Source organism: Lagenorhynchus albirostris, chromosome 16 (genome assembly GCF_949774975.1).
Source record: "Lagenorhynchus albirostris chromosome 16, mLagAlb1.1, whole genome shotgun sequence".
Lineage (NCBI taxonomy): Eukaryota > Metazoa > Chordata > Mammalia > Artiodactyla > Delphinidae > Lagenorhynchus > Lagenorhynchus albirostris.
In genome coordinates, this window is record NC_083110.1 from 629,664 (window position 1) to 654,633 (window position 24,970).

The 24,970-nt window shown below is 40.4% G+C and overlaps 1 protein-coding gene across 1 annotated transcript in view; it reads right to left on the reverse strand.

The window, feature by feature from the left end:
* The window catches only part of FMN2 (formin 2), a 312,579-nt gene that overhangs the window by 125,392 nt on the left and 162,217 nt on the right, over positions 1 to 24,970 (reverse strand). Inside the window, exon 7 of the mRNA XM_060126886.1 lies at positions 11,294 to 11,381. Coding sequence (XP_059982869.1) covers positions 11,294 to 11,381 — 88 coding nt within the window. The remainder of the gene's footprint in view (positions 1 to 11,293; positions 11,382 to 24,970) is intronic.

Below are 24,970 nucleotides of genomic sequence, written 5' to 3' on the forward strand. Positions count from 1 at the left end.
TTTTAATGCTAACAGCTACAATTCCCAATGAAATTATAATAGATATGAATTTATGTCCCCCAAAACACAGGTGCAACCTTCATAAGAAAGAAACCACAAAATATTGACAAGGAGAGACAGACAGACAGACCCACTAACAATGGGTAACTTTAATAAACCACTCTGGTCAAAACAGATCAAGAAGAAAAATACAAATAAGGATTTAGAATATATAAACAGAAAAGAGTGTTATCTTATAATTACATACAGAACTTTGTATTCTAATAAAACAGTATACACTTTCTTTTCAAGGCACATGAAATATTTATGAATATTGACTATTAAGTCGCAACAAAAACGCCAAGCAACGTCATAATACAAACTTATTTCCTAATCCCACACAATAGACTATTAACGGATTAAAAAAAACTCAGTTGTGAACTTGTAACCTATGACTGAGAAGATTAGAGTTTACACACCAGAACTTGACATGTTACGGTCATTCCTTTCATTGTATTACAGATGGTTTTGACTAACAACTTGGGTCTCAGGACTACTTTTCCAAAATATTTAAATGTACGAAAAATCTAAGCAACATACATGATATTTATCATGATCCACCTGGAATAATTTCGGGTTTACTTAACTCAACATGTAAATATGTGCAAAATGTGAGGGGCTGGTTCATGTGTGTGTTAACTCACATTTGCTCATTTGTTCAGTTAATGAAGGTTTTCTGTTTTCTCTGTCAATGTATGAATTTGTGTGTAAGGGTTAGTTTGATGTTTCATTGTTCAGAGGAATGAGGGGTCAGTAAAATAACATAATCATGGGAGGAGTTTCCAACATTAGGATTTCTTTGATGTAATTTTAATAAATAAAAAGTTGCTTCCCAATATAACACTAAAATTTAGAAACTTTCTCCACATCCACACCTACTGCCTCATTGACCAGTGACCTCTTCCAACCATCACAAAAATTTACTAAAGTCCTTTCCTTACCTGCTTCTGTACATAAATAATTCCATGAAAAATTCAACCATTAAAAGCAATCAGACTTTGAATTTCATCACCCACATAAAGATTCTTCTGCTTCCCACTAGCTAGCTATTTTACATTTCGTAGTGTTTATATGCATTTTTGTTTGTTTCTTCCTTTCAAGGGGACAGAGTCCATCTGAACGTGTCTGTATAGGGAAATGAGTACTGGTGACTAAAATACTTTGTTCAACACTTAAGAATTCAGTCTCAGCTGCAATCACAATCCTCACTGTTCAAGAAGAAACAAATTCCTGTTGTTAAATTTCCCGAGACTATCGCACCTCTTTCCAGCTGAGGGGAGGGGAGAGGAAGTGCACTGTCCTCACCGGGTAGGATACCACACAAAAAACGCATCCAGGATCCCTTTATGGCACAGAATGAGAGACAAAGTTCACACGGGGAACTTGGAATACGGTTTTCACACTAAGCTTTTCCCTTAAGAAGCCACATGCTGCGTTACCCGATGGTTCTAGGAATGCAATCCCAGGTACCCGTGAGCCCAGTGTCACGAGCCATCTGATAAATGGCTGAAGTGCCGATCCTCCTACTCCGCTCACCCCAGCACTCTCAGACCCTCACTCACCTCAGAGGATAAAGACCGGACAGCATCTGCAGAGCGACCTCTTTGGGCTAAAATAGCACGTCAAGACACAAACGACTTTATAGAGTTCAGTTTTAAAATACAAACATGACTCCAGTTATCCAAGGGGCTTTCCCTTGCCCCCAAATAACAGTCCAAATCCCCACCCATCTCATGGATTATGCAAAAGATATATTTTCGCAAAAACAACAACAACAACAAAAAGACTGGCGTATGGAACCTCTCCATCACAAAGCTGCTGTGATTCATTATGTGCTCATAGCTGGGCCCCCGCGGCCCTGGGCCAGCAGTACCTTCAACAAGCACCTATGATTGTAAAGAAGAGACTCGGGTTACAGGGGAGGTGCCCGAGGGAGCTGCAGAGGGGACTGCAGGCTGCACAGAGCTTACATCTGGGGGCAGAGGGGCAGCAAAAACAAACACAAACAAGACTTGATAGTAATTCAGACAGTATGTGCAGTGAAGGAAAGGAAGATCCACACCCAAAGCTCATTGCTTCAGAAAAGCCCCAGGTACTGGGTTTCTCCTTCCCACAGAAGGATAATTCAGAAGTCCAGTTGTGGAACAACGCCAAAAAATATAAGCTAAGTGCAACCTAAGGGTTTTTGCTGGGCCTGTAATGAAAGGCTTATAAATCATTTTACCTTGATTCAATAATCTACATGTGACTTAAAATGATGAGGTCTTTCTTTTTATAAGAAACTCTAAGTAATGAATTTATATTTTAAATTAAAACGTATTCTCAGCAACATGGATGAACCTGGAGATGATCATACTAAGTGAAGTAAATCAGAGAAAGACAAATACCATATGATATCACTTATATGTGGAATCTGAAAAAATGGTACAAATGAACCTACTTACAAAACAGAAACAGACCCACAGACATAGAAAACAAACTTATGGTTACCAAAGGGGAAGGGGGGGAGGGATAAATTAGGAGTTTGGGATTATCAGATATACACCACTGTATATAAAATAAACAACAAGGTCCTACTGTACAGCACAGGGAACTATACTCAGTACCTTATAATAACCTATAATGGAAAAGAACCTAAAAATGTATATATGTATAACTGAATCACTTTGCTGTAGAGTTGAAACTAACACAACATTGTAAATCAACTATATTTCAATAAAAACTTTAAAAAGCAAAGTTTATCAGAAAAAAAGACAACTGCTATAAACACTAAAGCAACCACTAAAGAGAAAATAAAAAGTTCTATTGCCAATAAGCAAATAAAGGAGATCATTTGCATCTTTTAAAAATAATTCAATTAAAAACATGTTCTGACATTAAATTTCTGAAAGTAGGTTTCAATAAAAGTGTCTATATCTCACATGCACTTTTCTCCCCAACGAGGCCATATCAATGACAAGGTCACACGGATGACAAAGTCATGGAGCCCACTGGGTGGAGCCCACTTTCTTCTCAAATTTCTGACCCTAAGTGACTTCATTTCAATGAAAACTGTTCACTAAGCCACCCAACAGCATTGACTACATTTTTAATGTCTTGATAACTATACTAAATGGATCTTAAAATTCCATACACCATATGAAGAAAACACTTAAATGTTAAAAAAATAAAAGAAGCATGAAGCAATTTCCAAGTGAACCTTGTAAACTTGAGTTTCATAAAGAAACCAGGCACTAGAAAACCTACTGGGAAAAAACAACACTGGCCACACTGAACCCAACTTCTGAGACTATTACAAAACTAAACAAAGGATTATGAATAGCCTTTCTTATTGTGGACAGAAAATGTTGCTGGCCAGTCCAGTGAACAATGAATGTGGCCATGAGCCACTGCAGCTGCCCGCAGCGGTGCACCTCAGGGGACTTGAGGTGGAGAAAAATAGGACACTGGCCCAGACAGCTGAGGCACACATCAAAGGAATGATCCCCATAAGCCCAGACTCTGGCATCTTCCCATACACAGAAAAGCACTATAATCATTAACTTGAGATGTCTGTTTTTTGTGATTAGCAGTAATATTTTCATGTCTGACTACATGTGTTTTGTTTTGTTTTCTTTTCTTTTTCCAGCAAAAACTCCTATGTGCCCCGGTGCCTGCCTTACCTCTTCGGACAGTTCCTCAGAGTATCTGAGAAGCTGTTTCCCAGGCTCTAGTTCTCAGTAAGGTCCCCAAATAAAACTTAACTTGCAACTTGTAGGCTGTGCATTTTTCTTCAGTCAACATTATGGTAATTAATAGGCAAGTGAAAAAGCTTGCATCTTCAAGAAAGAAATTAGAAATTCTATTAAAAAGAAACCTGGAGTCTGTAATCTACAACTTATTTGATAGAAATTTCATAAGAAAAACATTATTCAGTGGCAGGCAGTGGGGTAAAAAACTGCTCCACGAGTAGGCTACCAGAATACTCAGGGAAAGAGTTACCACAAAACATTCTACAAAGTTCCAACAGTTCAGAAAGGGTATTTCCAGGATTTTTAAGTGTTCTTATACTTTACACTCAAAGCTAGAAACTAGCTCACCTTTCAAGAAAATAGTATGTCAAAGCAGGAAACAGAAGCCTCTGTCCGTGTACTTAGATTCTGCTCATGTCCATCACCAAGGTTCATTTCACCACCAAAGCCTAACTCCTTCCCTCCACCATCTTCCCTGCCACCAGGACCCACCAGCGATGCACGTGGAATGTGGGTGACACAAAGCACAGAGACGATAATAAGAAAGCACAAAGTTACAGGAGACCCCGGCCTTTGAAGACCCAAACAAACTGCTCTCCTTGCAGATAAAGCACCAGCCAAAGATGCAGCCACACTTAACTTCTAGGAGCTGCTATTACGCATAATTCTCATATTTGTCTCCATTCAGAAAAGAGAAATGGACACAGCCCAGTATTAACTCAGCATTTCAGTAATACTGATGGAAAACCCAAGCTAAGAACAATCGAATCTGCCGCGGTTACTTGCCCCCTGAACCTGAACCCCCATTTCTCGCCTCCTACCTGTCACTTGAGAATTCCACCACAGGGCACAGCTCCTTCATTCTTCTCCCTCTGCTGTCTCCCGGGCAAGGCTTGTAGTGGAACCCCCCAGAGCCATGAAGGAGGAAAAAGACCTTCACATCCTCCCGGCTCCCTGGGTGGCCAATCTGGAGTTTCAAACACTCCCAAAGCCTGAAAACACACCTCATCCCCTAAGGATCCCAGGAAGGGGAGGACAACTAATACTGATTATGTGTGTGTGCTCATGTGCACGCATGTGTGAATGTGTGTGTATCTGTGTGTTTGTGTGTGAACGTGTATGCACGTGTTTAGAGGAAATAACTCATTTAATAGCCCTTTTTACTAGTGAGGAAAGTGAGGAACAGAGATGAAGAAATTTTCCCAGGTTTACTTACCTAACCAGTGGCAGGGCTGAGATCCAAATCTGTCTTTGACTGGGTGGCTTAAACAACAGGAATTCAGGTCTCAAGGTTCTGGAGACTGGAACCGGGGCAGATTTTCTTCCTGGCTCACAGAGTCCTGGTCTCTCCTCCTCTTCTTATTAGGATGCTAATCCCATCATGGGGGTTCTGCCCTCTTGACCTCATCTAAACCTGATTATGTCCCAAAGTCCCCACTAAACACCATCACATTTGAGGTTAGGACTTCAACGCAGGAATGGGGGTGGGGTGGGATGGGTTGGGGCATGAACATTCAGTCCATAACAGAATCCAGGGAGCCTGGCCCCAGAACTCACGCCCTCATCGTTGCTAGACTACACTAGAAAGTAGAGGGAAACCGAGGGAAGCAAAGACACTGAGAAGAAATAATATGCTTAGACAGTGAGTCTGAATGAAAGCAGGCACCCCCAAGGACCACACTAGGGGGATATCCTGTATTTCTCTACATACTCTCTGAGCAACTGGTACCTAAAAGAGAGACACAGAAAGTTCCACCTCTATGTACCACCAGACTTACAATAATCACAATATGCTTCAGTTATTTGATAACCTTAGCCCAGATTGCTTTTTCTATAAAAATTTTGTTTGGTTCAATCAAGAACAAGCAACTCCACTAATTAATAATTTTCTTTAAAATATTTTTACTCAATTCACAGATGTGAAAAAAAATCCACAACTTCATTTCTCTAAGGAACAGAGTCAATAAGCAAACAAGGGAATTTGTATAAAATGACACTTAAAGCAAGAAACCAAATTTGCTAAATTTATATTGTGCTAAGTTTTAAAACTCCATATTGGTAGGAAAAAGTGTTATGTACTCCTGCCAGTTCTGTTTTTGCATATTACTAGATAACACAGGTCCTCACTCTGAAACAAGCTAACATGAACTCAGAGTCATGGGGACAGATGCCCTTATTAAGGGGAAGTCACGGACACACTTGATCTATAAGCCTCAATTCCCTTCACTGCAACACGGAAATTTACCCCCTTCCTCTGGACCATTTTACACAACTATCAGTAATAATCGGGGGAGGGGGTGGGGGTAAAATTCAAACCAATACTGAGTGCATCTCTTTGGATCCTGATAGAAAGGTTTCAGAATGTGTATCCTGCTTGTCAAGAGCAATTATCTTTCTAAGCACCTGCTGCTTTATGTAATTCCTTCCTATACAGTTATCAGGAAGAGGCTTCTCAGCTCTGAGCCCCTTTGAGCCAGTGACCAAAGAGCAAAAGATGAGCAACGTGATGCGGTTCCAATGAGGGGTGAGAGACAGACAGACGTCACTGGAATTTCTGATTTAAATCTAAAACATGTTATTGTCCTTGTAAAGTATCCTTAACTACATTTATTTATTTATTATTATTATTTTTTTTTTTTTTTGCGGTACGTGGGCCTCTCACTGTTGTGGCCTCTCCCGTTGCGGAGCACAGGCTCCGGACGCACAGGCTCAGCGGCCATTGCTCATGGGCCCAGCCGCTCTGCAGCACACGGGATCCGCCCGGACCAGGGCACAAACCCCTGTTCCCCGCATCGGCAGGCGGACTCTCAACCACTGCACCACCAAGGAAACCCCTTAACTACATTTTTAAAAAAAATTTTTTAAAAAGTGCTTGAAAAGCAATTATTGGGCTTAGAGACCAAAAATAAAAACAACCATGGTTTCATTTACTTATCAACTATATTTCTAACAGAATACTAGTTAGTTTTACTTAATTAACCCCTTTAATTTCAAGTCACATAATTTTGATAAATCGCGTTTGAACGGGATAGAAATTTCAACAAGGACACAATTTAGTATTCACTGCCCTCGGCTCACAATACCAGCAGGCTTTAAACAGGACAGACATTCAAAAGAGGGAAGAAACCTGGGCCTTATCAGCCTGGGGCGGCTACTCCTGGGTGGACAGTGACACTTGTTTCCACAGGTGGGGCCATCAAACACTTTCTTAGGTGCCCCTTGCTACTGTGTCTGTAATCGATGTTGACATACGTGTACCAAGGGAATGTAACAGGGTACGTGAGCCAGTTAAGGGTTCAGTACTTGGGGCACCTGCACCTCAGGGTGGTGGTGGTGCCCCTGTGGCCTATAAGAAGGCCACACTCCAGAGGCAGCTCCTGCAATGTCCTCAGCCCTCCGATAGATGAGGCTTGCACATTTGTACACGAATACGTGAAACTAAGGGTATACAAGGTCTGTGGATTAGCTGAAATCTCTTAGACATGCCCCAGCCACCTCCGTCCACAGGCTGAGCACGAGACACCCCGCGGAGTCATCTACAGCTGGGGTCCTTAAGGAGGCCACCCAAGGCTTTGTCCCGAAAAGCCCTGGTTGCGGCCCTGGCTGCGCTGGATTTCCAGGGTCTCCGGCATACCGATGGCAAAAGATCGCTCCCTCTGTGATGGGTCTGTATCGGTGCAGAGCAAACCTTTCAGGCAAGATATTGGTGAGAGGACCTCCAACCACCGAAAGCTAGACAACCTCAGGGTTACAGTAACCCTACTGGCCAGGGTTTAATAAATATCTAAACAAGAGAGCATTAGATCAGAAACTGCTTCATTTGATCTGGTGGCAGGGTCGCCTTACTACTTGTGTGCCTGCAAAATGTCCCCTTAGCACTTGTTGCCCAGGCGGTATTATTAATGGCACCCCTTCCACTCTCAAAGGTATCCCAGTCTGGATGATGAGCCACGTGGACCTTCCACCCAGTAGCGAGACTGGAGATGGGGGGTGGGGGGAAGCTGAGCCTTATGAAATTCAGAATTCCTTTACAGCGACTATGATCTACCAAAATGGACCTAAGAGTTGCGAAGACCACACTGACTCCTTATGGGTCAAAAGTTATACAGAAAATTCAATTTATTTTCACTAAACTACAAATCTGTAGATACTCTCATAATACCAATTTCTGGGAATAATACTAGATTATTTAAAGGAATCCTCCCGTTGAGAACAAATAAAAATGCTGGATAAAATATATTTGTAAAATATCTTAAAGTCTTCGAAGAGCTGATGAGATAGGAATTAGGATTCTAATCAAAAGGCAAGAGAAAGCCCTGAGAGAGGAGCTCGCTCAGAGCCTGCCTTTGCCCTGCCTGACCCAACAAATCTGAACTTCGTGCTGACAGTTTCTGGGGCCCGGGGCTAAATACAAAAGCTCAGGGCCCACCCAAAGTACAGAATCTAGACCCTCTTGACAATAAACTGGGACTCGAACGGCTACACACAGGGAAATCAACTCCTGCAGTGATGGACAGTTAGCCCTGCCTGACGGGGCCTCTGGAGGCTGATTTAAGGAGATCCTAAACGCAGATTTGCTCAGACCCCCAGCACAGACTAGGGCAAATCTCTGAAAAGTACCTTCATCCTAGAGTTTAAATTATTCTAAACCCTTGGAGTGGGAGTTTTCAGAAGTGCACACCATTTTCACCCTTCCCATCTAAAAATTGTTACAATATGCAGGATAATTTAGAGTTTACCAGGCACGTTCACAACTGCATCACAGCAGCTCAGGCCTCCATCATAAGCGCCACACACACACACACACACACACACACACACACACACACACACACAGATACGGTGACAAGAGGAGGATCAGACCTTTGGCACCTATGACCCAAACCTCCCATCCTAATTACTCCAATGCGGCACTTTACAATAGAAATATTACAAAGGAAACTCAGCTCTAAGCTTTCCTAGAGTTATCTGACAGGGAAGAAGACAGAGAAGAAAATCCCTGCAGTTTTTTACCATCTTACACATGCTTTGTTTTTGAGATGCCAGTGCTGGTTGTAGGAAAAGCACAGTCTTCAAGGAGCAGCATGTGCTGATGGGAGAGGAGGAGTAGTTAGTGAGGAGGGCTGAGGGCAGGTCAGTCTGTCCTATTAACAAGCTGCGCTATATACACTACCAAACGCAAAATAGATAGCTAGTGGGAAGCAGCCGCATCGCACAGGGAGATCAGCTCGGTGCTTTGTGACCACCTAGAGGGGTGGGATAGGGAAGGTGGGAGGGAGACGCAAGAGGGAGGGGATATGGGGATATATGTATACATATAGCTGATTCACTTTGTTATAAAGCAGAAACTAGCACACCACTGTAAAGCAATTATACTCCAATAAAGATGTTTAAAAAACAAAAACATTCTCAGTAAACTAGGTATTCAAAGAAAACTTAATTTAATAAAGACTCGGAAGACCACAATGAAAAAAATAAAATAAAATAAAACAAGCTGCGTGACATTGAGCAAAAGACACAACCACTGAAAGAGCTTAGTTTGCTCTTGTGGAAGGTGACCCCAGAAGTCTGGTTACATCCTGTGGCCACTTTCACATCCAAACCAATTGATGTTTACACTTCCGTGGACTTCTCAGTGGAGGCACATCCTGACAGAAGTCAGTTCTACTATGGAGGCCACAAGTGATTTGCTCACGGACACCGCAGTCTCGACAACACACAGCAGACTCGGGCTTCTGGCACTGAAAGGCGCGCGCGCGCGCACACACACACACACACACACACACACACACACACACACACACACACACACACACACACACACACACACACACACACACACACACACACGTTAGTCGACTCCTTTGCTCAGAAGGTTCTCATTACTAACTCAACCCAGGCAATATCCGATTGAAGGAAAGGACCATAGCATTAATTTCAGATTTCATTCCATGGCTTGACTGGGCTACATCTGCCAGCTTTAGAAAAGCAAATGTTTCTTGTTGCCGGCCTTGGCGTCCTGTTCTATGACAACGACCCCCAATGCTTCCACTTGAGAAAGCCTCCTCACCACCAAAGCAGCTTAATAAAAATTTAAATTGTGATTGTGCTACTCACGGATTGACAGGGCAGGACAAGCTTGGGCTATTTATGAATTATTCCACACATTATTTTAAGCCTACCAAATAGAATCCACATTCACACGGGGGTAAGCTGGAAAGCCAGGTAAATGTTTTCATGATTTTTAAACCATATTTTGTTAACAGGTAAACACATTCCATTGGATAATTTAATCTGCTTTAAATCTATTCTAAGGCTCTGAACAGCTTAGGGGACATTTTGAATATAAATTTAATTCCTCTATTCACCTTCGGGCAATATCTTTCAGCACAAGTGTGATAGGACAATATAGCATAGGGATGCCTGTCAATAGTAAAGTATTAAAATACTGACATGAAAGCCATTTTAAAAATGGTAAAAATCACCCTATTTCCAAATATAGAAAATATTTTATAAGCCTGGTTAAAGATATAAATTAAAACAACACCATAAAGAATAACAAAATATCATGCTATTACTGCTTCCATGCGTCTGGATCACCAACAATAACATAAACAGGTAAGAATAACTTGAAATTATCTTTGATGCTTATTACAAAAATAATTCGGTCCCCGTATGTGGAGAGAAGCCTGGCGGTTACACGCTCGTCATCCCAAGGAACTGAAAAAAGAGGGACCAGTTGTCCAGCCTAAAAAGCTACACATAATAAAGCTGCTTGAGTGATTCTTTCAGCATCTCACAGCCTCTCGGAACAGGAGGATGAAGAGAATACGTCCCATCACTTACTCAATGCTTTAAAGGCACTGAGACAAGTGGTCATGCAGCCTCTTCAACAGTTTTGAGTTTTCATTTAATCACTATACACGGTAATCCAGTCTACTCTTCCACGTCTCTAATCATAAGGACATTTTAAAAACAACAACAATCAAAACATGCTTTCATGTAACTCGTACACTGGTTTTAGCTGATCTATTAGAAAATCTTAGGTTTATTCCTCTTCTTTATGTTAGCTCAGCAAACATCTGAGATTCACTCTCAGCATATTTTCCTCTCCTGTGGACTATCCTCCCCAGGTATCGTCAGGGGCTGAGGCACGGCCCACATCTGGATCTCACCAGTGTTCACCAGTCCCTCTTTGGACATGGCACAGAGAAGTCAAATCAGGTACAGAGCACAGTGGGACTAGTATTTCTCATGAGTCAAAAATTAAATATTTGCTAATGCACACTAAACATGTCACATGAGAATCATGCTCTTAGCAAGATACAGAAATAACACAGAAGCCAAATTACTCGTAACCTTTCCAGAAACAATCATGGTAGAAAGTTTGGTAGCAGTTACAGGAAACATACTCATCTTAATCTACACAGAGAGTCTAAGTATGAAATAATTTTACCACTAAGCAGCACATCCTTTGGCCCAAATTTGAGTATTCAAAAGCTGAATTTTTATTTTTCACTTACCATGTTGTATATCTTTCATATCTAAGTGAAGGCTAGACATCAATATTCCAACTGCTTGTGACCTTTTGTTGCTTAGTAACTTGACAACCTGTTCAAGAAAGAAAGGAAAAGGGAGAAATGTTATTTGAACTCAGTGATAGGCTTAAGAGCATGTTATTTTTATCCTAAATGAAGAACAAATAACTTAGAACAGCTAAAGTACCAGAACTGATGTGAACAAGCTTTTGGGTTTTGCTTCTCCTGTCTTCAAAAGCCCTGCCTTTGCCCTGTTGTTCACCAGCAGCCTCAGCATCAGGTTCTTTACCTGCCTTGTAAGAGCCTGATCTGCCATCACTGAAATTTCTAACCATCTAGGAAGTTAGTTTGGTCTCTGTAAAATAACAGTTACACACCTGATCATTTGCAGCCTGAGATTTAAAAAGTGTTCTTTGTTTTTAAATGCAGAACCTTGAAACACTGGCCAATAAGTAAAGGGAAAAAATAAAAGTATGCAGAGAATCTGTTAGATCAGATTAGTTTGACCACAAAATAGAAAATGTGCTTTTATGAAGGTTTTTTAGAAAGCTCACTATTTTACTGGCATTTGCTCTTGTTTTGCATTTGGCCCACATTTTGGGAGGAACTTTCCAACTAATTAATTGTGATACAATCATCAAATCTAACGGGCTGTGTTAGCTCAATCTCAAATCCTTCCAGAGAGTCCGGAAGAGTCAATCCACACAACCCATGAGAAGTTTCCTAACACAGATGTAGGCAGGTTTAAATTATGTTTTCTAGACTATAACACATCACTGATAAATCCTGCTTATGACACTATTATCTCAGATAACTGATCTTACATAGAGCAGCAATTTCTACTTACTCTCAGCATTTTGTTATAAATTTGCTTAGAAAAACACTGGAGGAAAAGAAAAATGTTAAGGTCAAATTCCAGAAGTGACAGCTGCCCTAAGTTGATCAATTAGGAAACTAATAAAATAATCATGCCCAGCTGTCAAACAAATCACAGTGTAAGATAATATTCTCAACAGGAATAATAGCATTCTTGGTTCCCTATCAGGGAAACGGGTGGAGAAAAAGACAAATCCCTTCCAGGAGAACCAACCGCAAAAACCCCACAGTCATTTCTGAAAGCTTCCTGAGGAAAGGGACATTAACACCCCACAAGAAGCAGCGCCTCCTAAGAGGAAAGACATAGAAACTGATTCTCAGTTTGCTCTTTAAACATTTTATTTAATTCAGCTTAGAACTTGAATTTGAATCCATTCATACCTAAACTATTTTTATCAATAACAATTTCCTCTTCCGAGCTGAAAAAATAGAAACTTAATTTCAGAAAAGCAGAAGGCATGTATTCTGTTCTAAAAATGTTTCTAACTTCAAATAAATAGAATCTGGGTCTCATCTGTGCTACGCTGAAAAAACTGCTTTTCCTAAGGTTTCCTATCTCCCCCCACCCCACCCCCCGCCGGTTCCTAATTACAATGAGCACGTCTGCATCCGTATGTCGTCTGACCTTCCTGCTGTGCTGACATGTTTATTACACCCTTATAAAAATTCTGGTGAAAATTAATTTCTAACCCTCAATTAAAACTGGCGTCTGTAAGGCCTGCACAGGGAGCTCTCACGCCTACCACTGGGGGTCAATCACCCAAACGGGAAGAGAGGGTCCTCACACCTCCAATGGGAAGGGGTCTCTACTTCCCCGGCAGTAGAAAAGGAAGGGAGATGTTCTTACCGCCCAGCAACAAGCTCGGCCAATGGAAAATGTCACAGCTCAGCCAATGAGAAACCTGAACTCCCACTTTCCTCCAATGAACTTTTATAGAGGAGAGCCCCGCCCACTTCCCCTTTTCTCTATAAAAGCTCCTGCCCTTTGTTCTCCGCATTTCCCTGTGGTCAAAAGCTTGAATTTATTTCCCCAATTACGATTCCCCTGGTTATTACCAAATAAACTCATGCTGCTGAGAAAACTGGCTATTTTATTTTTAAAGTTGACCCTCTGTACTCCAGGATTCCTGCCAGTCTGGCTCAGGCTTTTTTAAGGTGAACTATTCTGATTTCACATTAAATATTGGCATATCCCAGAGTTCTGCTCTCAGCTCCATATTCTCTTCAATGTATGACCTATATTTTCTCCTCCATCAACATGTATGCCTGCACTTATATAACTGTGTTCTTTTAACAGCATCTTAACCTCAGCAGTATCCTATTTTTCTAACAAATATCTCCACTTCAATTACCCACATAAACCTCCATCTGACTTGTCTAATACCAAACTTGTCATCAAGCCCACCCCAAAAACCTACTCAGCTTCTCCTCTTTTATTCCATATGTTGAGATCATGCACCACCATTTTCAGTCCACCATCAAAGTTAGAAATCCAGAAATCATTCTAGATCCAACCCCCCCCCCTTCACCTGCATGTTCTGGTCTGACAAGTCCTGTCAGTTGTAAGTCTGCTCTATCCTTGAAATCTACCCCTTCCTCCCTAAATCTACTGTCAGCATTTACTTCTGTATTATAACTTGCAGAGATCAATGCAAAGGATCCTAACCAGACTTCCCAGTTCTAGTCCAGTGGTTCCCAAGGTGTATTTCCTGCAAGAGAGGGCACCATAATCACCTGGGAACTTATTAAAGATGCAAAATCTCTGTCAGAAAGCTGTTAGTTAGAAGATCTAGGCAAAGAAAGACTCAATCAGCATTTTAAAAAGCCTTCCAGGTGATTATAGAATAAACAACGATTCTCATGTCTTCCCATCCATTCTCGAGTATTATCTCTAAAAGTGCCACTATTTGCATGTCACTCCCTTGCCTTTTAAACCTGAGAGGCTCATAAATAAGGGTAGGTCACATAGCCTCTTCACAGACTGTTTCACAGTTCATACCTGAAACTTGCTTTTCCTCTTATAATTGAAATGAACTTGACTATAAACTGTATGTTACATTTAAATGCCAAAGATTATAGACAGGAATAATAATTATTGATCACCTTCCAAAAAGCATACATACAGGAGAGAACACATGTCTAAAAGGATCAGTTCCTCCACAGTTCCCCAGAGTTATTCAACCTAATATAAAGAAACCACCATCATCACTTCTCTTTCTCTCTCTCTCTCTCTCTCTCTCTCTCTCTCTCTCTCTCTCTCTCTCTCTCGCTCTCTCTCTCCCCCCCCTTTAATACACTGAATAACAAGAACTTGAAGCTATCAAACTATAACATTTTAAGAATCCAGTGACCATATATATAATGGAGATGAAGGAGTTGACTCTTACAAAATGATCTTAAAACGCTTAGATGAAAAGCAGAAAATACAGATTTAGCAAATTTGAATATTCCAGAAGGCAATCTACAGATTCAGTGCAATCCGTGTCAAAATGCTACAGTCATTTTTCACAGAAATAGAATAAATAAGCCTAAATCTGCATGGAAACACAAAAGATTCCAAATAGCCAAAAACATCTTTAGAAAGAACAAAGCTGGAGGTATCACACTCCTTGATTTCAAGCTACACAACAAAGCTACCATAATCAAAACAGTATTGTACTGGAATAAAAAAACAGACACACAGATCCACGGAACAGAATAGAGAATCCAAAGATAAACCTGAGTTTATATGGTCAAATTCATCTACAACAAAGGAGGCAAAAATATACAGTGGAGAAAAGACAGTCTCTTCAATAAATGATGTTGGGAAAACTGAACAGCTACATGTAAAAGAATCAAAGTGGATTACTTTCTCACACCATATTCAAAAATAAACTCAAATGGATAAAGACATAAATATAAGACTGGAAACCATAAAACTATAAGAAAACACAGGCAATATGCTCTTTGACATCAGTCTTAGCAATATTTTTTTGAATATGTCACCTCAGGTAAGAAAAGCAAAAGCAAAACTAAACAAATGGGACTACGTCAAACTAAAAACCTTTTTCACAGTGAAGGAAACTAAGAACAACAACAACAACGAAAGGCAGCCTAATTGAATGGATGAAGATACATCCAAACAATGTATCTGATAAGGAGTTAATATCCGAAATATACAAAGAACTCATACAACTCAACAATAAAAAACAAGGGACTTCCCTGGTGGCGCAGTGGTTAAGAATCCATCTGCCAATGCTGGAGACATAGGTTCAAGCACTAGTCTGGGAAGATCCCACATGCCATGGAGCACTAAGGCCATGCACCGCAACAACTGAGCCTGAGCTTTAGAGTCCACAAGCCACAACTACTGAGCCCGTGAGCCACAACTACTGAAGCTTGCACACCTACAGCCCATGCTCCACAACAAAAGAAGCCATGGCAATGAGAAGCCCGCACACCACAATGAAGAGTAGAGAGCTGCCTCAACTAGAGAAAGCCCATGTGCAGCAACAAAAACCCAACACAGCCAAAAATACATAAATAAATAAATTTATTTAAAAACAAAACAAAACAAAAAAACACCAACCAAACAACCTGATTAAAACATGGGCAAAAGACCAGAATAGACATTTTTCCAAAGAAGACATACAGATGGCCCCCAGACACATGAAAAATGCTCAACATCACTAATCATTAGGGAAATGCAAATCAAAACCACAATAAGATAACATCTCACACCTATCAGAATGGCTATAAAGTCTGCTGTTATTTACTGTCAATTTCTCCCTTTTTGTCTGTTAATATTTTCTTCATGTATTTACATGGACCTACGTTGGGTGCATATACACTTACAATTGTTGTAACTTCTTGGATTGATCCCTTGATCACTATTTAATGTCATTCTTTATCTATTGTTACAGTCTTCATTTTAGTCTATTTTGTCTGGTATAAGTATTAGTACCCCAGCTTTCTTTTCATTTCCATTTGTACAGAATACTTGTTACTCCCCTCACTTTCAGGCTGTGTGTGTCTTTAGATCTGAAATGAGTCTCTTGTAGGTAACATATATATGGGTCCAGTTTGTGTATCCACTCAGCCAATCTATGTCTTTTGATTGGAGCACTTAGTCCATGTACATTTAAAGTAATTATTGATAGATATGTACTTATTGCCATTTTGTTAATTGTTTTTTTAATTAATTTTCATTGGACTATAGTTGCTTTACAATGTTGTATTAGTTTCTGCTATACAGCAAAGTGAATCAGCTATACATATACATATACCCCCTCTTTTTTGGATTTCCTTCCCATTTACGTCACCACAGAGTATTGAGTAGAGTTCCCTGTGCTATACAGTAGGTTCTCATTACTTATCTATTTCATACATAGTAGTGTATATGTCAATCCCAATCTCCCTTATTAATTGTTTTTATAATTCTTTTTTGTTCCTTTCTTTCTTTGTTCACTTCCCTTGTGATGTGATAACTATCTTATGTTTGGATACCTTTCTCATTTTTTGTGTGTTATCTAGTATAGATTTTTGGGTTGTGGTAACCATGAGGTTTATATACAACAATAACAATTTTTCTCTATCTCTGTATATATTATATATATAAAATATATACACATATATATGTGTATATGTGTGTTTATTTTATTTTTTAATTTGTTTTTATTGAAGTATAGTTGCTATTCAATATTATATAAGTTACAGGTGTACAATACAGTGATTCCCAATTTTTAAAGGTTATGCTCCATTTGTAGTCACTATAAAATATTGGCTATATTCCCCATGTTGTACAATATATCCTTGTAGCTTATTTCATACCTATAGTTTGTACCTCTTATTCCCTTACCCCTTTATTGACCCTCTCCCCTTCCCTCTGCCCACTGGTAATCATTAGTATGTTCTCTATATCTGTGAGTCTGCTTCTTTTTTATTATATTCACTAGTTTCTTGTGTTTCTTAGATTCCACATATAAGTGATATCATACAGTATTTGTCTTTCCCTGTCTGATTTATTTCACCTAGCATAATGCCCTCCAAGTCCATTCATGTTGCTGCAAATGGCATTATTTCATTCTTTTTTATGGCTGAGTAGTATTCCATTATATATATATATATATATATATATATACACACACACACACACACATACACACACAGAGAGAGAGAGAGAGAGAGATACATCTAGAAATGTGACACATATATATATGTCACATCTTCTTTATCCATTCATCTGTTGATGGGCACTTAGGTTGCTTCCATATCCTAGCTATTGTAAACAATGCTGCTATGAACACTGCAGAGCATGTATCTTTTCAAATTAGCATATTTGGGTTTCTTTGGACATATACCCAGGAGTGGAACTGCTCGGTCATATGCTAGTTCCATTTTTAGTTTTTTTGAGAAGGCTCCATATTGTTTTCCACAGTGTCTGCACCAGTTTACATTCCTACCAACAGTGTACAAGGGTTCTCTTTTCTCTACATCCTCGCCAACATTTGTTATTTGTGTTCCTTTTGATGATAACCATTCTGACAGGTGTGAGATGATATCTCACTGTGGATTTGATTTGCATTACTCTGATAATTAACCATGTTGAGCATTTTAATCTACCTGTTGGCCTTATTTGGAAAAATATCTATTCAGGTCTTCTGACCATTCTTTAATCAGGTTGTTTTTTTTTAATGTTGAGCTGTATGAGCTATTTATATACATTGGATATTAATCCCTTATGGGTCATATCATTTGCAAATATTTTCTCCCATTCAGTAAGTTCTCTTTTCGTTTGGTTGATGGTTTCTTTTGCTGTACAAAAGGTTTTAAGTTTAATTAGGTCCCACCTGTTTATGTTTGTTTATATTTCCTTTGCTTTGGGAGACAGATCCAAAAACAATATTGCTAAGGCCAATGTGCAAGAGTGTTCTGCCTATGTTTTCCTCTAGTTTTAGAATATCAATCTTACATTTAGGTCTTTATCCATTTTGAGCTTATTTTTGTCTATGGTGTTAGAGAATGTTCTAATTTCATTCTTTTCCATGTAGTTGTCCAGTTTTCCAGCACCACTTATTGAAGAGACTGCCTTATCACCACTGGGTATTCTTAACTCCTTTGTGGTAGATGAATTGACCGTAAGTACATGGGTTTCTTACTGGGCTTTCTATCCTGTTCAATTTATCCAAGTGTCTGTTTCTGTGCCAATACCATACTGTTTTGATTACTGTAGCTTTTTAGTTATACATGATTATTTTAAATTTCTGATCTCTTAATTCAAATATCTTTTAGCAATCCTGCATTTTTACTTCCCCCACCAAGTTTACTGTTTTTGACATCATATTACATGTTTCTGTAACTACTTATTGTGGATGCAGATGATTTTACTATTTCTGTCTTTTAACCTCTCTACTAATTTTGATCTATTACCTTTAATGTATATTTGCCTTCATCAATGAGATTTTCCCTTTTGCAATTTTCGTATTTCTAGTTGTGGTCTTTCTAGAAAAGTCCCTTTAGCATTTCTTGTAAAGCTGGTTTGGTGGTGCTGAACTGTCTTAGCTTTCGTTTGTCTGCAAAACTCTTTATATCTCCTTTGAATCTGAATGATAGACTTCCCTGGTACCGTATTCTTGGTTGTAGGTTTTTTTCCTCACACTGCTTTAAATATATCATGCCACTTCCTCTGGCCTGCCGTTTCGGCTAAAAGTCAGGTGATAGCCTCATGGGAGTCCCCTTGTATGAACTAGTTGCTTTTCCCTTGCTGCTTTTAATATTCTCTCTTTATTTTAATTTTTGCCATTTTAATTACAATGTGTAGACATCTTTGGGTTGATCTTATTTGGGACTCTCTGTGTTTCCTGGACCTGGATGTCACCTTTCTTTCACAGGTTAGGGAACTTTTCAGCCAATAGGTTTTCAAATAACTTCTCTGTCCCTTTATTCCTCTCTACTCCTACTGGGGCCCCTATAATGTGAGAATCAGGATGCTTGATGTTGTTCCAGAAGTCTCTCAAACTCTCATTTTACAAGTTTTTTTTCTTTTTTCTATTCTGTTTGAGCAATTTCCACTATTTGGTATCCCAGTTTGCTGATTCATTCCTCTGTATCATCTAAGTTACTATGGATTCCTTCCAGTGTATTTTAAATTGCAGTTATTTTATTCTTCAGCTCTTTGGTTAGTTATACTTTTTAACTCTTTCTTAGAAACTTCTAACTTCTTACAGGGTTCATCCATTCTTCTCCCAAGTTCTTTGATCATCTTTACCTTCATTATCTTGAAGAGAGGTTGATTATCTCCAACCGACTTAGTCCTTCTTCTGGGGTTACATCTTGTTCCTTCATTGGAAACATGTTCCTCTGTCACCTCATTTTTCCTAATTCTCTTTTCATTTCTATATATTTGGTGGTTGGTTACATTTCCCGATGTTGGAGAAGTGGACTTAAGCAGGAAACATACTCCCCTAAATGCTCCAGGGGTGCCCCCTCAGTGGGTCATGTGGGTGCTTTTGTTGTGGGGGACTGACTGCTGTGGGGGCACTGGTAGGTGAAGTTGCACCCTGGCCCATTTGGTTGCCAGGCCCTGCCTAGTGTGGAGGCTGCACCTGCTGTTGATCAGGGCTGGGCCCAGGCATGGCTTGCTGCAGGGCCCAGGGAGTCCTGGTCCTGGTGCTGGCCCAGTGGTTGGCAGGGGAGATACTGGGGTGGATGGTTGTGGGCTAGAGGTTTCCGGGAGTCAGTGTTAGCCTGCTTGTGAGTGAGTTTGGGGCCTGGTGTGGAAGGTGGGGTGGAGGGAGCTTCCAAGGCCTGGTTCTGGTCCACTGATGTGTGGGGGCAGTTCCTGATGCAGTTGGCTGCAGTGTCCAGGGTTTCTTGGAGCTGGTGTCAGCCCACTGATGGGTGGGACCAAGGCCCAGGGCATCTTGGGGCTGGTGCAGACCCTCTAGTGGGCAGAGCCAAGAACCAGGCTCTCTGGCTGTGGGGCCCGGTGATTCTAGAGCTGGTGTCAGCCATCTGCTGTGAAGGACCAGGGCCCAAGGGGTCCCAGGGAAAGTGCTGGCCCACTGGTGGGTAGAGCTGTGTCCCAGGATCTCTCTCTGCAGGATTCTGGGGGTTCCATAGCTTCTGTCAGCCAGCTGGTGGGTGGAGTTGGGTCTTGGGGTCTTGAATTCCAGACCCAGGGATCTGGTGTCAGCCCACTGATGGGCATGTCTGGGTCCTGACAGCTAGCTGGAGGGCCCTGGGTGTCCTAGCGCTAATGCTGGCCCACTGGTGGGTGGGGCTGATTCACGCCCCCTCTGTTGGTCAAGGCCAGGTCCTGGGCAACAAGGGGATGAGGGAGCTGAGGGCAGGCGGCCTGCTGGTGGATGGGTCTGTGTCTCTGATCAGTTGGCTGCTTAGCCGGGGCATGCCAGGACTGGTGCTGACCATTGGATGGGGGGGCCAGGTCCCAGCACTAATAGGCTAGAGGGAGGACTCCAAAATGGCACCTACCAGCTCCAGTGTCCACACGGAGAAAGAGCTCCTGAAAGGCCTGTCCTTGTCCCCAGGGTGAGCCCCAGCTACCTCAGCCTGTCTGGAGACTCTCCACCATCAGCAAGAGGGTCTGTCCCAGGCTCCTTTCAACCTCCTGACTCTGCCCTTTAAGGACAAATTGTCTTTTCCCACAGTCCTCTGGGACTCCCTAAAGCAAGGCTTGCTGGCCTTCAAAGCCAAACATTCTCGAGGCTCATCTTCCTAGTGCAGGACCCCCGGGCTGGGAGCCTGAAGTGGGGCTGAGAGCCCTCGCTCCTTGAGGAGAACCTCCGCAACTGTGATTATCCTCCTGCCCACGGGCATGGGTCTTCACTAAACCTCATATCCGCCCCTCCTACCCCTTTTGTTGTGGCTCCTTCTTTATGCCTTTAGTTGTAGATGATCTCTTCTGCTGGTCCTCAGGTTGTTCTCATAGACAGTTGATCTATAAATAGTTGTAATTTTGAGGTCCTCATGGGAAGAGGTGAGGTCAGGTCTTCTTACTGCATCATCTCAGCCATTCCAAGTCGATTTTAATTTTTTTCTTTTCCTTTAATGTTTTCTCTAAGAGATGATGGATGTTTGCTAAACTTATTGTGGTAATCATTTCTTGATGTATATGAGTCAAATTATTATGCTGTGCACTTTAAACTTATAAAGTACTGTATGTCAATTACAGCTCAATAAAACTGGAAGAAAAAATTTATTTGAAATCCACAAAATTTGGACATATAACCAGAAAAAAGGGATTACTTTAAATCTCTCCAAATTCATATCAGAGTCAGTTAATATTCTTAATGAAGTTTTTATCTTAGACATCCCTTTGACGAAGGACTCTGTAGGAATTATGAACATGGAATCTGTAAAATAAAGCATTATTTCTCAAGCTTCAACATGCACATAAATTACGGGGGATCTTTTTAAAATGCAGACTCTGCTCTTCAGCAAGTGGAGTTGGGAAAGCTGGACAGCCGCATGTAAATCAATGAAGTTAGAACACTCCCTCACATCATACACAAAAATAAACTCAAAATGGCTTAAAGACTTAAATATAAGTCACGATACCTTAAAACTCCTAGAAGAGAGCATAGGCAAAACATTCTCTGACATAAATCAACAATTGTTTTCTAAGGTCAGTCTTCCAAGGCAATAGAAATGAAAATAAAAATAAATAAATGGGAACTAATCAAACTTACAAGCTTTTGCACAGAAAAGGAAACCATAAACAAAAGGAAAAAACAACCTACACACTGAGAGAAAATATTTGCAAATGATGTGACCGACAAGGGTTTAATTTCCAAAATATACAAACAGCTCATACAACTCAATAACATAAATAAATAACCCAATCGAAAAATGGGCAGAAGACCTAAATAGACATTTCTCCAAAGACATACAGATGGCCAACAGGCACATGAAAAGATGCTCAACATTGCTAATTATTAGAGAAATGCAAATCAAAACTATGAGGTACCACCTCACACCAGTCAGAATGGCCATCATTAAAAAGTCTGCAAATAACAAATGCTGGAGAGGATGTGGAGAAAAGGGAACCCTGCTACCCTGTTGATGGGAATGTAAGTTGTGCAGCCACTGTGGAAAACAGTATGGATGTTCCTTAAAAAACTAAAAATAGAGTTTCCATATGACCCTGCAATCCCACTCCTGGGAATACACCCAGAGAAAACCATAATTCTAAAAGACACACGCACCCCAAGGTCATTGTAGCACTATTTACAACAGCTAAGACATGGAAGCAACCTAAATGTCCATTGAAAGATGAATGGATAAAGAAGGTGTGGTACATATATACAATGGAATATTACTTAGCCATAAAAAGGAATGAAATAATGCCATTTGCAGCAACATACATATAACTAGAGATTATCATACTAAGTGAAATTATGTCAGGCAGAGAAAGACAAATATCATATGATACTGCTCATATGCAGAATCTACAAAACTGATACAAATGAACTTATTTACACACCAGAAACAGAGTCACAGACTTAGAGAACGAATTTATCGTTACCAGTGGGGAAGGGTTGGGGGAGGGATAGACTGGGAGGCTGGGATTAGCAGATGCAAACTATTGTATACAGGATGGATAAACAACAAGATTCTACTGTATAGCATAGGGAACTATACTCAATATCCTGCCATAAACCATAATGGAAAAGAATATGAAAAAGAATGTATATATATGTATAACTGAATGACTTTGCTGTACAGCAGAAATTAACACAACATTGTAAATCAACTATACTTCAATAAAATAAATTAAAAAAAATAAAAATGCAGACTTGTTCCTAGGTCTGGGTGGGGCTGAGGTTCTCCCAAGTTCCCAGGTGATGCCAGTGCTTCCAGCCCATGGACCACAAGGGCCTAAGGCTCTCCTGTTTGCTTTTTATGCTTTCTGGAAAAGCTGCTCCAACATCCTAAAATCTCAGTTTCTTTACCTAAAAAAATACCAACAGCATCAACTTCAAAAACCTGTAGGGAGACGCAAGAGTGAAGAGATATGGGAACATATGTATATGTATAGCTGATTCACTTTGTTATAAAGCAGAAACTAACACACCATTGTAAAGCAATTATACTCCAATAAAGATGTAAAAAAAAAAAAACAAAAACCCGTAGGGGCTTCCCTGGTGGTGCAGTGGTTGAGAGTCCGCCTGCCGATGCAGGGGACACGGGTTCGTACCCTGGTCCGGGAGGATCCCACATGCCGCGGAGCGGCTGGGCCCGTGAGCCATGGCCACTGAGCCTGCGCGTCCGGAGCCTGTGCTCCGCAACAAGAGAGGCCACAACAGAGAGAGGCCCATGTACCAGAAAAAAAAAAAAAAAAAAAAAGCTGTAGCAGATATTCAACATGATAATGCATGTGAAACTTAGCAATGTCCTAGCAAATAGTTATAACTATAGAAGTTAAATATTTAAGAAGGCATTTTAAATGTTTTGTCATAAATAAAACATGTGGCTTTTTTTCTTTACTGAATTTAATTCCACAAGATAATTAATATTATCTTTCTTTCCTCCCATGTAATTTCTTTTAAAAAAAAAAAATCAGACCCCCAATTAGCTTTGAGTAGTTTTCCAATAACTGTAAATGATTTTCTCCATTTAAATTTGCTTTCCTGGCATTCTACATGATGAATGATACATCTGTCCAGACCAGGAACAATCTTAGGCCTTGAGACAGAGTAAAACCAAAGTGTTCATATATGTGATCACAGACAAGACTTTCAGGACCCTAACATAGTTAATATAATTAGGCTGCATAACTTGAAATGTGTTTAAAATTAACATTAACTAATTTTTGGTCTGAACAATTAATGCATCAAGGAGATATCTTTGGCCTAGCTCCACTGTCTATACATTCCTTTATTTCTTCATGTAATTTATAACTGAGCCAGTACTGGGAACTCACGATAGAAGTACGGTTATAGAAGCATCTAGGACAATGGGAATCTATTCATAAATATTTTTGTAGATCTTTCAGTATTAATTTATTTTCTCTGTTATCTTGAACACTTTTTACCTGGCTGAATGTGCATGGAGACTTTTTTAAATTTTATTTATTTATTTTGGCTGTGCTGGATCTTTGTTGCGGCACATGGGCTCTTTGTTGCAGCAGGCAGGCTTCTCTAGTTGTGGTGAGCAGTTAGTTGCAGTATGTGGGATCTTAGTTCCCCAACCAGGGACTGAACCCAGGCCCCCTGCATTGGGAGCATGGAGTCTTAACCACTGGACCATCAGGGAACTCCCTGCCTAGAAATTTTTTTAATCTTATTCATTTTTTAAAATTTTTATTGTGTATAGTTGATTTACAATTTTGTGTTAGTTTCAGGTGTTTAGCAAAGTTGTTCAGTTATACATATACACATATCTATTCTTTTTCAGATACTTTTCCCATATAGGTTATTACAGAACATTGAATAGAGTTCCCTGTGCTATACAGTAGGTACTTTTTGGTTATCTATTTTATATATATTAGTGTGTATATGTTATTCCCAACCTCCTAATGTATCTCTCCTCCCACCTTTCCCTTTTGGTAACCATACATTTGTTTTCGATATCTGTGAGTCTCTTTCTGTTTTGTAAATAAGTTCATTTGTATGTTTTTTTTTTTAAATTAGATTCCACAGAAAAAAAGCACCCTCCTGGCTATGTTGGTCCTGGGGGCATAGGAGGGAGGCTGGGGGAGAAGAGGAGAGGCAGGTGGGAGAGGCCATCCAGGACCCGAGGAGCAGGAGAGGAGCAGAGGGTGACTGCCCTGGCAACTCTGGCACG